General features: G+C 39.9%; 1 protein-coding gene across 1 annotated transcript in view; it reads right to left on the reverse strand.

The window, feature by feature from the left end:
* LOC117412344 (ephrin-B1-like) overlaps positions 1-14343 on the reverse strand; it is a 66299-nt gene that overhangs the window by 9206 nt on the left and 42750 nt on the right. The window contains exon 3 of the mRNA XM_034020652.3: positions 313-405. Within this exon, the coding sequence (XP_033876543.1) occupies positions 313-405 (93 nt within the window). The remainder of the gene's footprint in view (positions 1-312; positions 406-14343) is intronic.

Here is a 14343-nt window from a genome sequence, read left to right on the forward strand (position 1 = left end):
GAGTATCCACTATAAATCCCATGGCCAGGAGCAATTTAGATTATGAACAATCGGTTCAAGTGAAGCCACGGCTGTCCCACTTATCTGCAACACTTCCAGCCCCAGTCAGCGGCTTTTAAATATTGCAAGCACCTGCAGTAATGGAAAGCTTTTACCATGTAGCTGTATATGTCTGTTCACAGGTATTACTTTATGAAAAAGAGATATGGCTACCATAAAATTGGATTTTTTTTTTTTTTTACTATACAAGCAACAAAAACAATCCAACCCCAGAGGTTTGTCTATTATTACTATAGAAATAGAGTGGCTTACCTTGCCCAACTTTCATGATAATCTTCATTGAGCGAGTGTTGCAGACTCCGCCTTCTCTGTTCTCCAGTCCTTCTGCTGTCCCATTGGATGTAGCTGTAATGAAATAGTGTTCCCGTGTTAGTAAACTGAAATATCAAGAGCACAGATCGATATTGTGACAGCGGTGGGGTTTGATACTGATAGTTTTAAAAGAGCACAAGCTCTTTTCAAACATTCAGTATCCCCCCCCCCCCCAAACCCCACTGCTTTCCCAGTCTCTATCTGAACCATGCACACAGTCTTATTAACTTATCCAGCCCCCTCCCCCCATTAAGTTGTTGCAGCTGAGTTCTCATTTAGGAAAGTGGTCACCTAATTAGATCGTACTCCATGTGAATCAAAGCTCTCTCTTTAAGCCAAGCCACTGCACAAAGGCTGGGAGCCATGAGAATAAAACTCTCCGTGCACATCCAGGGATAACGCAAGTGCCTTGAGTAGAATTGTTTGCTTGTTAACCCAACTTTACTCTTTCTGTGCAACCCCCCCACCCCCCAATCCCCACTCCCCAAGTATTCTTTAATCAGACTAGTTCATTTATTGCCATTTTCAAGGGCATTATCACTGAAATTGGTCTTTGAAGAAAAAAAGCATGTTTTACAAAAGACAAGAAGAGACATGGGAATTTCGATCCACAAGCAATTATTCTTGATTTTCAGGTTTATTAAGGCCGCTAGCTTAAAAAGAAAAAACAAAAAAAAACAAAAAAAAAACACTTCAAGCATATCCCTGAAGCTCTTGCCTTTTTCCTTGACATGTTTAATTATGGGACATTGCATTGTGGCATGCTATTTCATCTAACAACAATGTTCTGTATCCTGTTTATATCACCCTAGGAAGATCAGATACAGCATAACACTGGCACCCAATGTTATCCACTATCTGCAAACCATGGCAATCCCAGATAGGCATCCTTATCCACCCTCCCATCACAAAGAACAGAAAGTTTAGTAAAGCTCCACCTGAAGTTGATTAAGTGAAGCAGATTTGTACTGTATGCGGATGAAATTTTGTCAAACAGCAGACGCTATGTCTGCCACATGGACTGCTAACCAAAACATTTTTTCTGGTGTGGTTTCTATTCAAATGAGTTACTTTGGATTCGGATCAAACTGTCGTTTCCACGCTCGCTCGCACTGCATCGTGAAAGATGTCTGCTGTGTTTTGGAAACAGGAAGCTCCTGGAACAGGCACTTCCTCCGCTTACGTCAGGGAGTAAAATAAACATCGGGGATGAGGGGGAAAGTTGGTATCCTCCTTGGAAAAGCATGTTATTAGTCACCTAACGACGCCTCGTATGATAATGAAACTGTCCGACTGCAATACCAAGAGCCTAGCAGCCAGAGCTGAGAAGGTACCAGGTGCAAAACACATGGTGTAGGTTGCAACACATCAGCACTAAACAAACACCTTGCAAAGATCTCATCCTTCATAGCAGGACTGACCTGGAAGGACAGGTTCTGTGGGGCTCCCCACTCACATGCTTAATGAACCAGTAAAGTGACATGCATGGTTAAGAATGCACACGTTTTACCACGCAATCAACTCACAAGGTGGATTCACTTGTTGGACTCCTATTTTAGGGTTACACTTCCTTGCACAGACCAAAGTGGCTGCCTTTTATCCCCAAGTTATTTAATTCCAAGAAACAAAACAACTACCTGCAGTACCCAAATGCAGGGTGAAAGTAAAAGAGACAGATTCTCCTTCGCTGGTTTGACGAAGCAATAAAAGCTAAATATGTAATACAGTGGTCATGTGCTGCCTCCCCAATATATATCGCATTTCTTTTTATTTCTTTGTAATTTTAAACCCTGTATACTGTATTATTGCCACTTCTTCTTGCAAAGCTACCTAGGGGAAGAAACATGAATAAAAGCAAATCGTTTTCAATCACTATGGCGGCAGCTGCAGAAGGAAAAAGTAAAAATCAATAGCCAAGAGCAATTACCCGAAGAACAAATCATGTTTTAGTTTGTCGAACGGACCCTTACGGTCTATTAGCAGGGAGGCGGGTGTTGAGTGGGAGTGGGTCTGCTGCCTGGGTGATGTCACCACTATTAAGATGCATCGTTCTGGGAAAGGTGCCAATCTTCGGCCGAGCTGCCATGCAAACAGTGAATGTGGCACGGTACTAGAAAGCAGCAGGACGATTCAAGATGACTCTATTGAATCAGACCTCTGTGGGCACAAAGGAGACTGAGGAGCCTTGTGTTGCATTGCTTTCATTTATTAGACATCATTGACTCTGCCAGTGCAGTCTGTTAATAAGAAATACAAAATAAATTCACAAATCTATCACGTCGTGCCTCCTCGCATTGCCACGTTACAAATCGGCCTCATTTCACATCTCATTTGGAAGTCTGCTTTTCAGGCGTTTGGGATCCCACTTGAAAATAAAAAAACAGTAATGGAGGCTTGCCAACCCCAAACTCTCAAATAGCCCCCTCTACCTCAGCACATTATTTTTGTTTGTTTTTGGCACTGGACATACTTGAAACGGCAATCCTTTCTTTATTTTTATCTTCAAGGGTAAAATAAATTAAATTATATTACATTGAAGTCAACCTGTCAAACTGGTCATCATCTGCACAGTTCTGTCAAGTGGAGAATTCTTGTCCCATCCACCCCCACCCTCACCATGCCCCTAAAGGCTAAGACATTCCTGTGAAGACCCACAAAGGCCAGCTTTGAACCAGCAGTCGTCTTTGACACGGGATATGAAGAAAGTCCAAGGGAGAAGTCAGCAGCATCCCATCTCTCCACACCTGCTGTCACCGGCCGTGCACAAAATATAAATAAGATCCTGTGTCAAAAACAACAAGAGCAGAGGCTCCGAGATACCCGGTCTGCTGTGAGCCTGAGCCTGAGCAACACTGAGCTCCTTTTTTCACCTGGAAAAACAGCAGGACTCCGGGATCCCTCGTCATAAGGACAGGCTGTTAAGGGTCTTGATATTGCTCTTGTGACAAGGGGGACTCCACTGCTAGCGCATATGAATACCAATGGCCTAAATACGAAAATAACTTATTAACCTTTTACGCCCCTCTTGTCCCGCCGGCGGAACACGGAACTGCACGTAAATATTATATTTCATAACTCATTTTTAATATTATTACAAAAGCAAAAGAGAAAAAAGCTGACTCGATATCAAAATCGTTGTTTTCCTACCGTCAAACAGCGAAGGAATTTTTCGAATCCGTCATTTCACCGCTGAGATATCCCATTCACAATGTGTCTAGTACCCCCATGCATTCAAAACAAAAGCAATCGACTAGCTTGCATTTTGCTGCTGTGGTCTTACAACCTTCATGACGATGAAATCTCCCTGATCACGTGGTAGGGGAGGTCACAAGCGTTCCATTCATGCCTTTACTGTGTTTGTAACCCAATACATCACAGAGTAATTGATGTGCAAACAAACACACCCACCTCTTGAATGAGATAAGGGAAAAAAAAAAAAAAAAAAAAAAAAAAAAACCTTTCAAAGGCAAATGCTTGTGGCAATGGCTAGCCTGTGAGGTGCCAGAAGATAACATCCCTTTTAGAACTTAGTATATCAATTGACATAAAGATTTACACAATGTTTATTTTTGGAGAGGTTTGGGGACCCTTGGGCTTAGCTTTGTAAAAACTCCTGTAGAATTTGATCCCTTTGTTCAAACAGTTCCAAATTTTTACCCAGTATATTAGACATGTTGGTGAAGCACTGGAAAAAAATCTGGCTCTTTTCATATGCTACAAGTTGAAAAAATGACTATAGAACATAAAAAAATGAAAAGCGTTTGTTGTTTTTTTATGTGTTTTTTCTGGATATCTCCTTCCAGTGTGGTACTGAGTAAGACTTTTATCACACCTGAGGTTTTAGTCTTGATGCCCAAGGGGTTACCTTGAATTCAAGCCCTGAACCATGCCTGTGCTGTCTATACTTTGGAAGATATTGTGATTTATTTAAGGGCACAGCCCCCCAGGCGGAAATTGTCTGTGAGGGGCTGGGGTTTTAACAGGTTAAATCGCTTTTTCTGAACTTGTTAATTTAATTTAACAGCTTGCAAGTATTCTTAACATTGTACGACACTTCTTTGTCTTCCAATTGCATATATCTGTATGTTATAAAATGCACACACAACTTGAGTGTGATTCCAGCAGCTTTTCGCTTATCCCCTGGGGTGCGTAAAACATCTTCTTTGTTGTTTGATAAAGAATACTTCCAAGGGGATTGTTTTATGTCCTAGCATTTCATCCCCATCTGCTGTTGGTTGGCCTGTTAATTCTCCCCTTTGACCCAAACCACTGCAAAGTGGCCTCAGGGCCCAGAGCACTGTGTGGAAGGGCTGTTTGTACAACTCAGGCGGCATTATCAGGTGTCAAAAAATCAAATAAGCTTGGCTTTCAACTCTTTTCTGTTAATGATGGCTTTTGGCTAAGTACAGTAGCATCCCTTAAGGCAAACTACCCCCTTTATCACTCTCTGTAATTACCTATAACACAGCCCACAATGGAAGGCATGTGGAAGCTTAGTATTCTTGGTTCCATTTCGATCTGGTGGACCCTCAAGCTCTTTTCCACCGTGGCCCGCTTCACCCCACCACTTTAAATCCTCTTGTATTACCCCTGGCACGCTGCTACATTGAAGGAAATGTGGAGCTCTTGTAAAAGTTCAGACACTCACTTAACAGCTTGTTAGGCCTCAAACTACTGAAAATGACGCCCTGCAAAAGCCTTTGCCGACCTCAACAAGCAAGTATAGCTACCCAATATAATGCAGAGTCTGTAAATGCGCGTAAAGTAGCGTGCGCTTCCACCCTAGCCCTTTTATAAATGCACGTATATCCAGGCAGATCGTTGTTATTACCATGTCTTGAATTACAATTTGTGGCTTGTCCCTTTTCGCATAATGCATTAATTTTTTTTAATATATGACAGTAAGTCAAACAAATATATGACAATAAGTCAAACAATTCATTTTCCCCAAATGCTTTAAATACATGCATTTACAGAGCAGTTAATCTGAATCTACAATGAAGTGCAAACATGTTGACTCCAGGCCGTGGGTTTGTTTTCCATTCAGTGGACCCACCCTGCGTGAAGCTGCACATACTTAGATAATGACACCACGATTTGGTCTTCTTGGCTATTGAAAAAAAAAAAAATATTAAAATAAACGTAAAACTATCTGCTGACATAATTTCCTGTGTTTTTTTCTAATTTGTATGCTTAATGGAAATATGAATCTCTCAAATACCCAAATGAATGTATTGATTTCAGATCAAGTTCGTCTCATTCTGTTTACATCTAGCAAGCAGAGAAAAATAAAAGGCATCTCTGTGAATATGATATGAATTATGGATAGAGTATTTTTTTTTCTACTGTATGTAAGACACACCGTTTTCACCTTTGAAACAGAAGTGTCTCGAGACAGGCATGTCTTTTTTTATTGCAGTTTTTCTGTGAAATTTGGAGACACATCTTTAAATGTCAAAGTCAGCTTTGAAAGGAAAGGGTTTCCTGCAAGGTGAATTCTGTTCTCCCTCTGTACCGCTCTGCACTTCAAACCCAGGACATCGCTAATCCTCCTCAGGTGATCAGCAGTGAATTCTTAAATACTGTGAATGCTGGGGACCGCATGGAAAGCAGGTGAAAAACATAAACCGCAAACCGCAAAGACCAGCAGCTTTTATCACTTGCACTGATGTACTTTGTGATAAATATGTGCTTCACGTTAAGCTCTGCAGATATTAACTTAAATTCCACACTTAAAGAGGTAATTGACGGCCACAATCACATTGGTTTTCACAGCTTTGCTGATTATGTTTATTTTTCCCCTATCACCGTAACTCCTGTTTTCATCGATTTGGCCAGCAAAAGTCAATAATGCAGTTTTGAAGTTTATTATCCTACCAATAAAACAAATGTGAACGTGTTGGGAAGATGCTGAAATTACATTGATAGGGTAATATGTGAGTGTGAGTGTGTGAAAAACAAGAAACAGTGTTATCTATACATAGGGCTTCTGATTCTCTGTGTGTCCAGTGCACAGCATAGATGTGGATTTTTGCATGTAACTTTCTGTTCTACAGCAGGTATCAAAATAATTTGAAATATTAGAAACATTCTTGTTTGAAATGTAGTCTAACATAATGAATAGCTCCATTGACCTAAGAGAAACACAGCATAATAGCGCAATTCTGAGAGTTTGAAAACACGTTCCATAACACTCATCCAATGTGTTGCATTTTCCTGTTTAATTAAGTTGAATCCATTGGTGACCAACCATTTATTTTAAATAAAGATCATTAGTATAAAGGGCTTGGCAAACTCCTGTGAACAAGTTGCATAGGCACACAACAGCGAGCTAGCTATCAAATCCTTTTTGAAATTTCAATTTATCTGATAATAAAAAGTCTCAAAGCCAATGTGTACTTTTACAGATTTCCCGACTTCAAACTTCTGCAATTATCCTCAGCCATTGATGTCGGACATCAAAAAATGTAACCCCCATGTCTAAGCTAACACTTAAAACCCAACACTGATGTGTTTTTGATAGTATGCTTTTGAAATTCCAGAATACACTTTTTTTTTTCCCCCAGAGTGCTTTGATGTGAAAAAAAAAAAGTAATCCACAGAGCGCTGCAGTACGGCTGGGCCACTTCTGTCAAAGAACATTCATTGTCAAACTGTCTGAACATAAACATAGCATTCCAGTTTAGTGGCAACAAGTCCTTTTGTGACCTATCCACCTGAACGGCCAGGCAAACAGTTTTGACAGCTACAAAGCAAACACCATTAAACAAATGCTGTGCGAAGTACCTGAGGTGCTGAGAGACAAGGCTATGCTGGCTGAGTGGGAGTTCTGTCCTCTGGGCCAAACTTTCGGAGAAGCCCCGACAACAGGTACAGGCCAAACGCAGGAGGCTTTTTCTTTTTCAACAATTACACAATTGCATATTTTCAAATGGTTTGCATTCACTAATTCGTAATCATGTAACAGATCGTTGTTCTACTAATTTGTTGTTTGTATTTGTGTCTCTCTGAATCGCATGTTCTCCATTCGCTCCTGATGTTGTTTCTGTGCCACTTGCAAAAGCCAGGCAATTTAACTAAATATAGCGACTGACACCCACTGGGGTCACTGTGTGTGGAAAGTGCACAAAGCACCCATAAAAAGGTACTCTGGTGGGCCAAACAAAATCTTTGGACCCATTCGTTATTAGTATTTTGTCTAGACGGGACTCAAGCTGTAAATCCATCCCACAGGAATGCAACTTGCAAAAACAAAAAAGATGGCCACTTGCTAAACTCAAAATTAAAATAAATACATAAATAAATAAATGAAATGAAAAAGATGTGGGATGCAAAGACACAGTGGATCAAATTAACAAGCTTTTCAGCTGCATATAAAAGGCCTGCCAAACGCTTTTCTTTTTTCTTTCCGCACACATTAAAACCTTGGCATCAAAATACTCCATAAACACTCGGATGAAAATCATTACAGTAGGGGAATAATCGAACGTAGAATGTATCGTACAGCGCAGCTTATGGTGATAGATTCTATTTTTTTTTTTTTTGTTGATCAGTGCCCAGTGCAGCAGCTAAAACTGATATGTCACAATAAAGACCCACAGTACATACAGAGCTCTCCTAAGCCCATCCATCTGCAAATACTGTTTCCCTGCCTTGTTTGCAGGAAGAATATGTTATTCTGATAGAGCGGTGGCCTGCAGACGTGAGGTTCAGGAGGGGATTTTCCATTCCGTGGCTGCCCCATCAGATCAGAAACAGTTGTCCAATCTGCTGCCAAATTAAGCTGAGGGGTTAGTGCAGGGATTTTAGAGCTGCAGGAGATTAGGGCCGACTTCAGCTCCAACAATGATATTAAGGGCAACCTTTAAATCCTGAGAGCCAGCTGCACCATGGGAGCTGGGTGACTTAAACCGATGGGAGGGCGTATTAAAGTCCAATTCCATCCCCAATACGGAAGCAGAAAAAAGCCTTTGTACGATTATTACAGTGCCCTTTGACAAAGGTGTTCTTCAATATCCTGTAGAGGCTTTAGCTACAGTAACAGGCATATGGTAAAAAGAAGTATTGAAATAGATTTCAGTTCTTTAAGAGAAGAAAAAAACAGTATGCAAATGTTAAATAAAACCTTTTGTTCTTAACAGTTCTGTTGGAACAAAACTCCCAGAAAAAGCCTTAGAGGGGTGCTGGTGTCCACCCCCGGCACAAAAGAAAACTGACACCAAAACCATTCCACCCAGGAGGGACAGTGGAGATGCCACTCCTTCCAAATGAACCTCTGCTGGCATCTCCATACCAACAGGGAGTATTTGATTTCCTTTTGCGGCACAGCGAGAATGTAAAGAAAGAACCCAGAGGGGCTGCTGGGACTGTTGACAGACTGCATTCTGGGAACAGACATTTGTTACAGCCCCATTACTGTTTTTAATGATTTGTTTCCCAAGGTTACGGGTTCCAGTTTTGATACGTAAAGCCAGAGGCATTGCCAAAAAAGCTAAAACTTCTGAAGCTAAAAGTATTTTTATATTACCAAACTTTTTTTAAGCTTTTCCTGGTCCAGTGTCCAATACACCACAGGGACAGATCATTCAAGATTGAGTGTTTGGAATAAATCATTTAAATAACACAAATCTGTTTTTGACACCAGATATATTAGTGCATCAATCTGTTAGTGTGTCAGACAGATGCTTGCACATGTATGTAATTGTTAAAGTAGTTTGCTGATCTAATTCAATAACTAAAGTAAAATCATTAGTAGATAGATATTCAATCACATAAATGTAATTTTCTTCCAACACTTAGATCAATCCAGTAAGAGTTAATATAGGTCAACCATTAAAACTTGTTGTTTTGAAGCCTACCAGGGAAACCCATATATGATTTTAAAACAGATAACCTTTCCAGAACCCAGCAAGATAACCTTGTACATATATGTACACATAAACAACAAACCAAAACAAACAGAAAACACCAGAATCATCAACCATCACACCAGAAACAGTGCAACAGTCACACACGGATCCTAAATACTGTACTTCCTTGGCTCCTGTCAAAGAAATGGCTTTCTAAAGTATTGCTGGTAAAAAGATTACACAAGAATATTCTTAACCCCTGGGACAGTACATCTGGCAATGTGTAAAATATGACATTAAATTGAGGCCTTTCAGGATATGGTGGTTCCAATGAGGTTTATAAATTGCTTTTCTGTCTCTTAGTAGAATAATGTTTTTTTTTGTTTGTTTTTTTTCTCAAACGGTATGAACAGTATTATTATGTTTTTTCTGGAATGAATGCAAAAAGGTTGCACACAAAAGGGCTGTTTTACACAAAACCCATTATTCACTTTAGAGTGTGCATACAGTATGACATTCCCTTTAGTCAAACTTCAAAGTCCAGAGGAATTTTGTTTCTTATTCCCCAACTAAATACTCTCTCTTCAAAATCCGCCCAACCCCTCCCCCCCAAATTGGTTATCGAAAAATGCAGCAAAATTAAGATTTAAAAGTAATGCTGCTTTACACATGTAATGCCATCCTTTGTATAATATATTGCCTGGAAAGCTTGTAAGTTGCTAAGGTTACCTATGAACAGGGGTAGTAAATCATTAATTATGATGTTTGCTTATCTAAACAATGCTTCCAAGAGTTTGCTTGTGCACATATTATATTTACAGTGTCTAATCAGCTTTTACACTTTAAACGTTCATGAATGGATTTGAAATTGCTGAAATTAACTTGCGGTTCCAGAAGGTTAATGGCATTTGCACCCCTGCTAGCAAATCGAAATTACACTTTTTTTTCTTTTTTGCTCTGCTTGTACTTTCTTTCCCCTGCATTCTCAACAGCATGCTGCTCACAACAAAGGAGACAGACCGGTGGTCACGCACACACACACACAAACACACGCAAGCGCACACACGTGCGCACCTGATTTACTCTTTACACAGGTTACTTTCTTTACCGTTTTAAAGATTTCTCCATGTGATTAAACACTGTTATGCTGCTCTTGTTGTTACTTGGTGTGCTTGATTGTTTTCATGTCCACAGCTTATATGTTTGGCTCCTATAGAGCATGAGCTCTTCTGAGAATCCCAGGTTTGTTCCACGTCCATTACATTTTATAAACGCCTTGCTGAATATCTTTGTGTTTGTTTCTGTGCATGCTTTCTAACGTATCAATGCACCAGTTTTTGTCCCCCAACATAGGGAATGAGATGTTGTGCTCAGCTGTTTTTTCAAGTGTTGCATGAAGACATCAGTCTGCATAAAACAGGATCATGAAATTCAGTACGTCGCATCACCACGCTGCTCAAAAAGATAAATGACAACTTGCCGTGTGCAACCGGTGCTAAAATTGAGATAATCAATCCCCCAGTCCACATTACTCTGATTCTCTGAACCCTTACAGCAAGTACATACAAAAGTTAGCAGGACAAGATTGCAAGTTAGTGCCAGATAGGAGACATTTCATCTACAAACGCCAGTGCTGTCTATAACTGCATGTGAAGCATTAAAAAGCACATTATTATATCTTAGCTGCACCCATTTCCTGCTTAGTTATTGAATTATGGACCATGTTTGTTAAAAGTATAGTGTGATGCTTTATTTTAAGTACTTTTCACGTAATCAATGTTTATATTACATTTTAAACCATACAAAACATAAACATCGTTGCTTGTTTAAGATCTGTGATACTGTGCTGACAATGTGGGATTTGACATTTAAATTGGGACAAAGTGGTTTTGATGGCTAACACAATCAATGCCTTGATCCCAGGGGGGAGCCCATTGAATAAATTGACTTTGCTGATTTCCAAAGACAAATCGCAGGCACCTGGACTCAGACTATAACACTTATATTTTATTTATGTGAAAGTGATGGATACTGAACTGTGAAAAACTGTGTTTTAACTCGCGCTGTTTTAAAGTGACACCATCAATGTTGCATGAGAGTGACAGCAAACTGGACCAAACAAAAGAAATCCAATAGATGCCACTGGAATTTATAGATGGGCTCTGGCAGCTGAAATAGATTTCTGCAAAACAGTAATTGTGAACTAGTGATGGCATCTCCTCTGTGAATAAAGAAAGAAAGAAAGAAAGAAAGAAAGAAAGAAAGAAAGAAAGAAATCGCGATTCAGTTTGATAGATGCATAGTATTACCGCACAATCTGAGATTTGTTTCCACGTCTAAAAGAGATTACCGTACAGCATATAATATGGTATTAGATGTGTCCTCATTTCAGATTTTCTGTTCAATTCACGCTCTGTATAACGCTGTTAAAACCTGTCAAAATTGACGCAATCTATGCAAATGATAAGTAAACTGTAACATGGACCGCATGACGCAAATAGCTCAGGTACTGATAAGCTTTGAGATCACACCATTTAACAGACTATAATCCCTACTGGCAGGTATACTATAGATTCAACAACCCCAAGCATTATAACATTACATTTAGATTAACGTTGCTTATTTTTAAAAAACGCTTCTATTTATTTATTTATGTATTTATTTATTTATGTATTTATTTATTTTTAAGATTGTTTGTCACGTAACACGATTATAAGTATTATATGATTATGCCTTGGGTTTTTCAAAAGCTTTCTTATTCAGGCAAACTGGAATCAATCCAAGTAATTAATCATACCTGTTACACTCAAATAGCCTTTTTTTATATCAAAGAAACAGGCATTTGTGATTTGTGTATGAGTTGTAATTATTTATTTGTACCTAATTTTGGAAGCTTAATCCCCCCCCCCCCCCCCCCATGTTCTGCAATCTGTAACAGGAACTGACACGTGTAGCTCATATTTTTGTAAAAGGAACCAGGATGTGGAATTTTATGGACTTTTATAATGCTAACTAATAAATCCACCAAGAATTTGACAGGCATTCACTCAGAATTCCCCACCTTAAAGCAGATACACTCAGCCAGTCTAAACAGACAACAGAAAAGAAAGAAGTTATCAGATCGTTGCAGTTTGCAGCCTGCCGAGAGGAACCCACTGAAACTGTTTACTGCATTCAGTACATTTTCCATTTGTAAAGGATTGTAAGCACAGCACACACTGGCCTAAGAAAGGCTGGAGTCCCACTGCTGTTTGCTCAGTCACTTAGTATGCTGTTTTGTGACCCCCTCAGAGTACCTTCTGAAAATGCATAAATACATAAATGATACATCTTGATAAACGGCAGCATTCCCGTTGAGGGAAGTGTTATTGCACTCCAGTGCGATTCAGAAGCTGGAGTAGTGAATGCGATCCCCAATAAACCTCGCTAAGACCTGTGAAGTCCCATTCTACATAAACCATTCCCTGTCATTTTAATGTAAGATATAACCTAAAAGGTCAGTCTTTTCCTGAAAGCTCAGCAGAAGAAGTAGCATATTAAAGCTTAAATGAATCATTATCTTTCTGTTATTCCCATCCTTGCGATTTTGAGGTCAGTAGAATAAACTTATTTAACACTCTTCCTCTGCAAGTGTGGTTTCCAGCTCTACAGGGAAATGACATCATACTCAGGGTTACCGTACAGGAAGTCCTCATGTTGGACCAGATTAACACAGCATGTGGACTAATTAACGCTCTGGTTTCTTCTCTTGTTGCTTGAGCAGACAGCAACGCAGTGCAATCCCCTTCGTCACTGAGAGCTACTGCTCCAGCACTGTGTTTTATTGCAGACCCTTCAGTATTAAAAACCCATCAAGGCTTGCTTTTCTTTTTTTTTATTCCATTACCACCCCTGGTTTCAAATGTTTAAATGATTTTATCACCTAAAAGCCCTGTTAATCCCATTAACACGGCAAACTCCAGGGAGAAATAAAATAGTAAAAAGCGTTCCAGGCCAGAGCGTGTGCGCAGAAGGTCCAAGACGTTTTCGATCCCGTTAGCTTTTATTTCACTTTACTTCACTTTTATTTCCCCCACAAGCAAGGCAACACTGTACACACAGGGGTCTGCTGAAACACTCTCAAAATCCCACTGGGAAAACTACTGTTTGCAAGCAGACAAGATGTGATTGGGGTTTTAAAATAACTATTACGACACAGAGCGCTTCCTCCATCAACACCCTATACAGTGGGGATCTGCTAGCATCTGCAGTGACTTTTTGATGCAAGCCTCCTGTTTTTAGCTCCATTGATTCAAGTAGATTTTAAGTTAACAAAACTAGTCTGTTGGTGAGTTATGAAAGCTGCTGCCATAAAATGCATTTTCATCACAAAGCCACTTTGTGCTGAAAGACGTGCACAAAAAAGAATAATTTGAAATGTGGTGCTGCTAGTTCTCGGTGTGATAGTACCTGTCTAGTAATTTGTTAAGCAGCATTTAGACTATAGTGTAAAACTCTCTGGAGCACTGCTGTGTGAAATGCCATTGTAGTGCATTGTATCCCACTTCAGGGCTTACTGATTCATTTGTTTTCTTCCCTAAACTGCAAGCATCCGGTTGAACTAATGTACTTGGCCATTTTAAATGCTTCAGTCACCCAGATACAGTACTGTGCCACTGTGCCAAATCACAGCTTGGTCTTGAATGTCCTCTGGGGATAGAATGTGTTCACAGGACCGGAGGCAGTCTGCTGTAATTGGGACTCAATTAGACCCGTTTGTACCAGCACTCTGGAAAGAAACTAGATCAAAGACCAGGCTCATTACACTGCATCTAAGAAAATGATCATTACATTTGAACATGCTTCACAGGACGTGTTGCAGCCCTTCTCCCAGGGGAGAGGGACATTCTCAGCAGGATTTCAAAGAGGAGCTCACCCCTTCTGGGGCTTTAAATTACATCTCTGTACTAATATAGTTATAAGAAGTCTTTTTTTTATGGTTTTTTTTTTTCTCTCATTTTTTAGTATTCATTTAAAAGTGACACAAAAATATTTCTTAACACCCCCCCCCCCCCCCACACCCCCTTTTCCATCAGCACTGGTCTCCTCTCGCACCTCCTGGAACAGAGACAGTCTGCCTCCA

This window comes from Acipenser ruthenus, chromosome 16, assembly GCF_902713425.1.
Source record: "Acipenser ruthenus chromosome 16, fAciRut3.2 maternal haplotype, whole genome shotgun sequence".
In the NCBI taxonomy this organism is placed as follows: Eukaryota; Metazoa; Chordata; class Actinopteri; order Acipenseriformes; family Acipenseridae; genus Acipenser; species Acipenser ruthenus.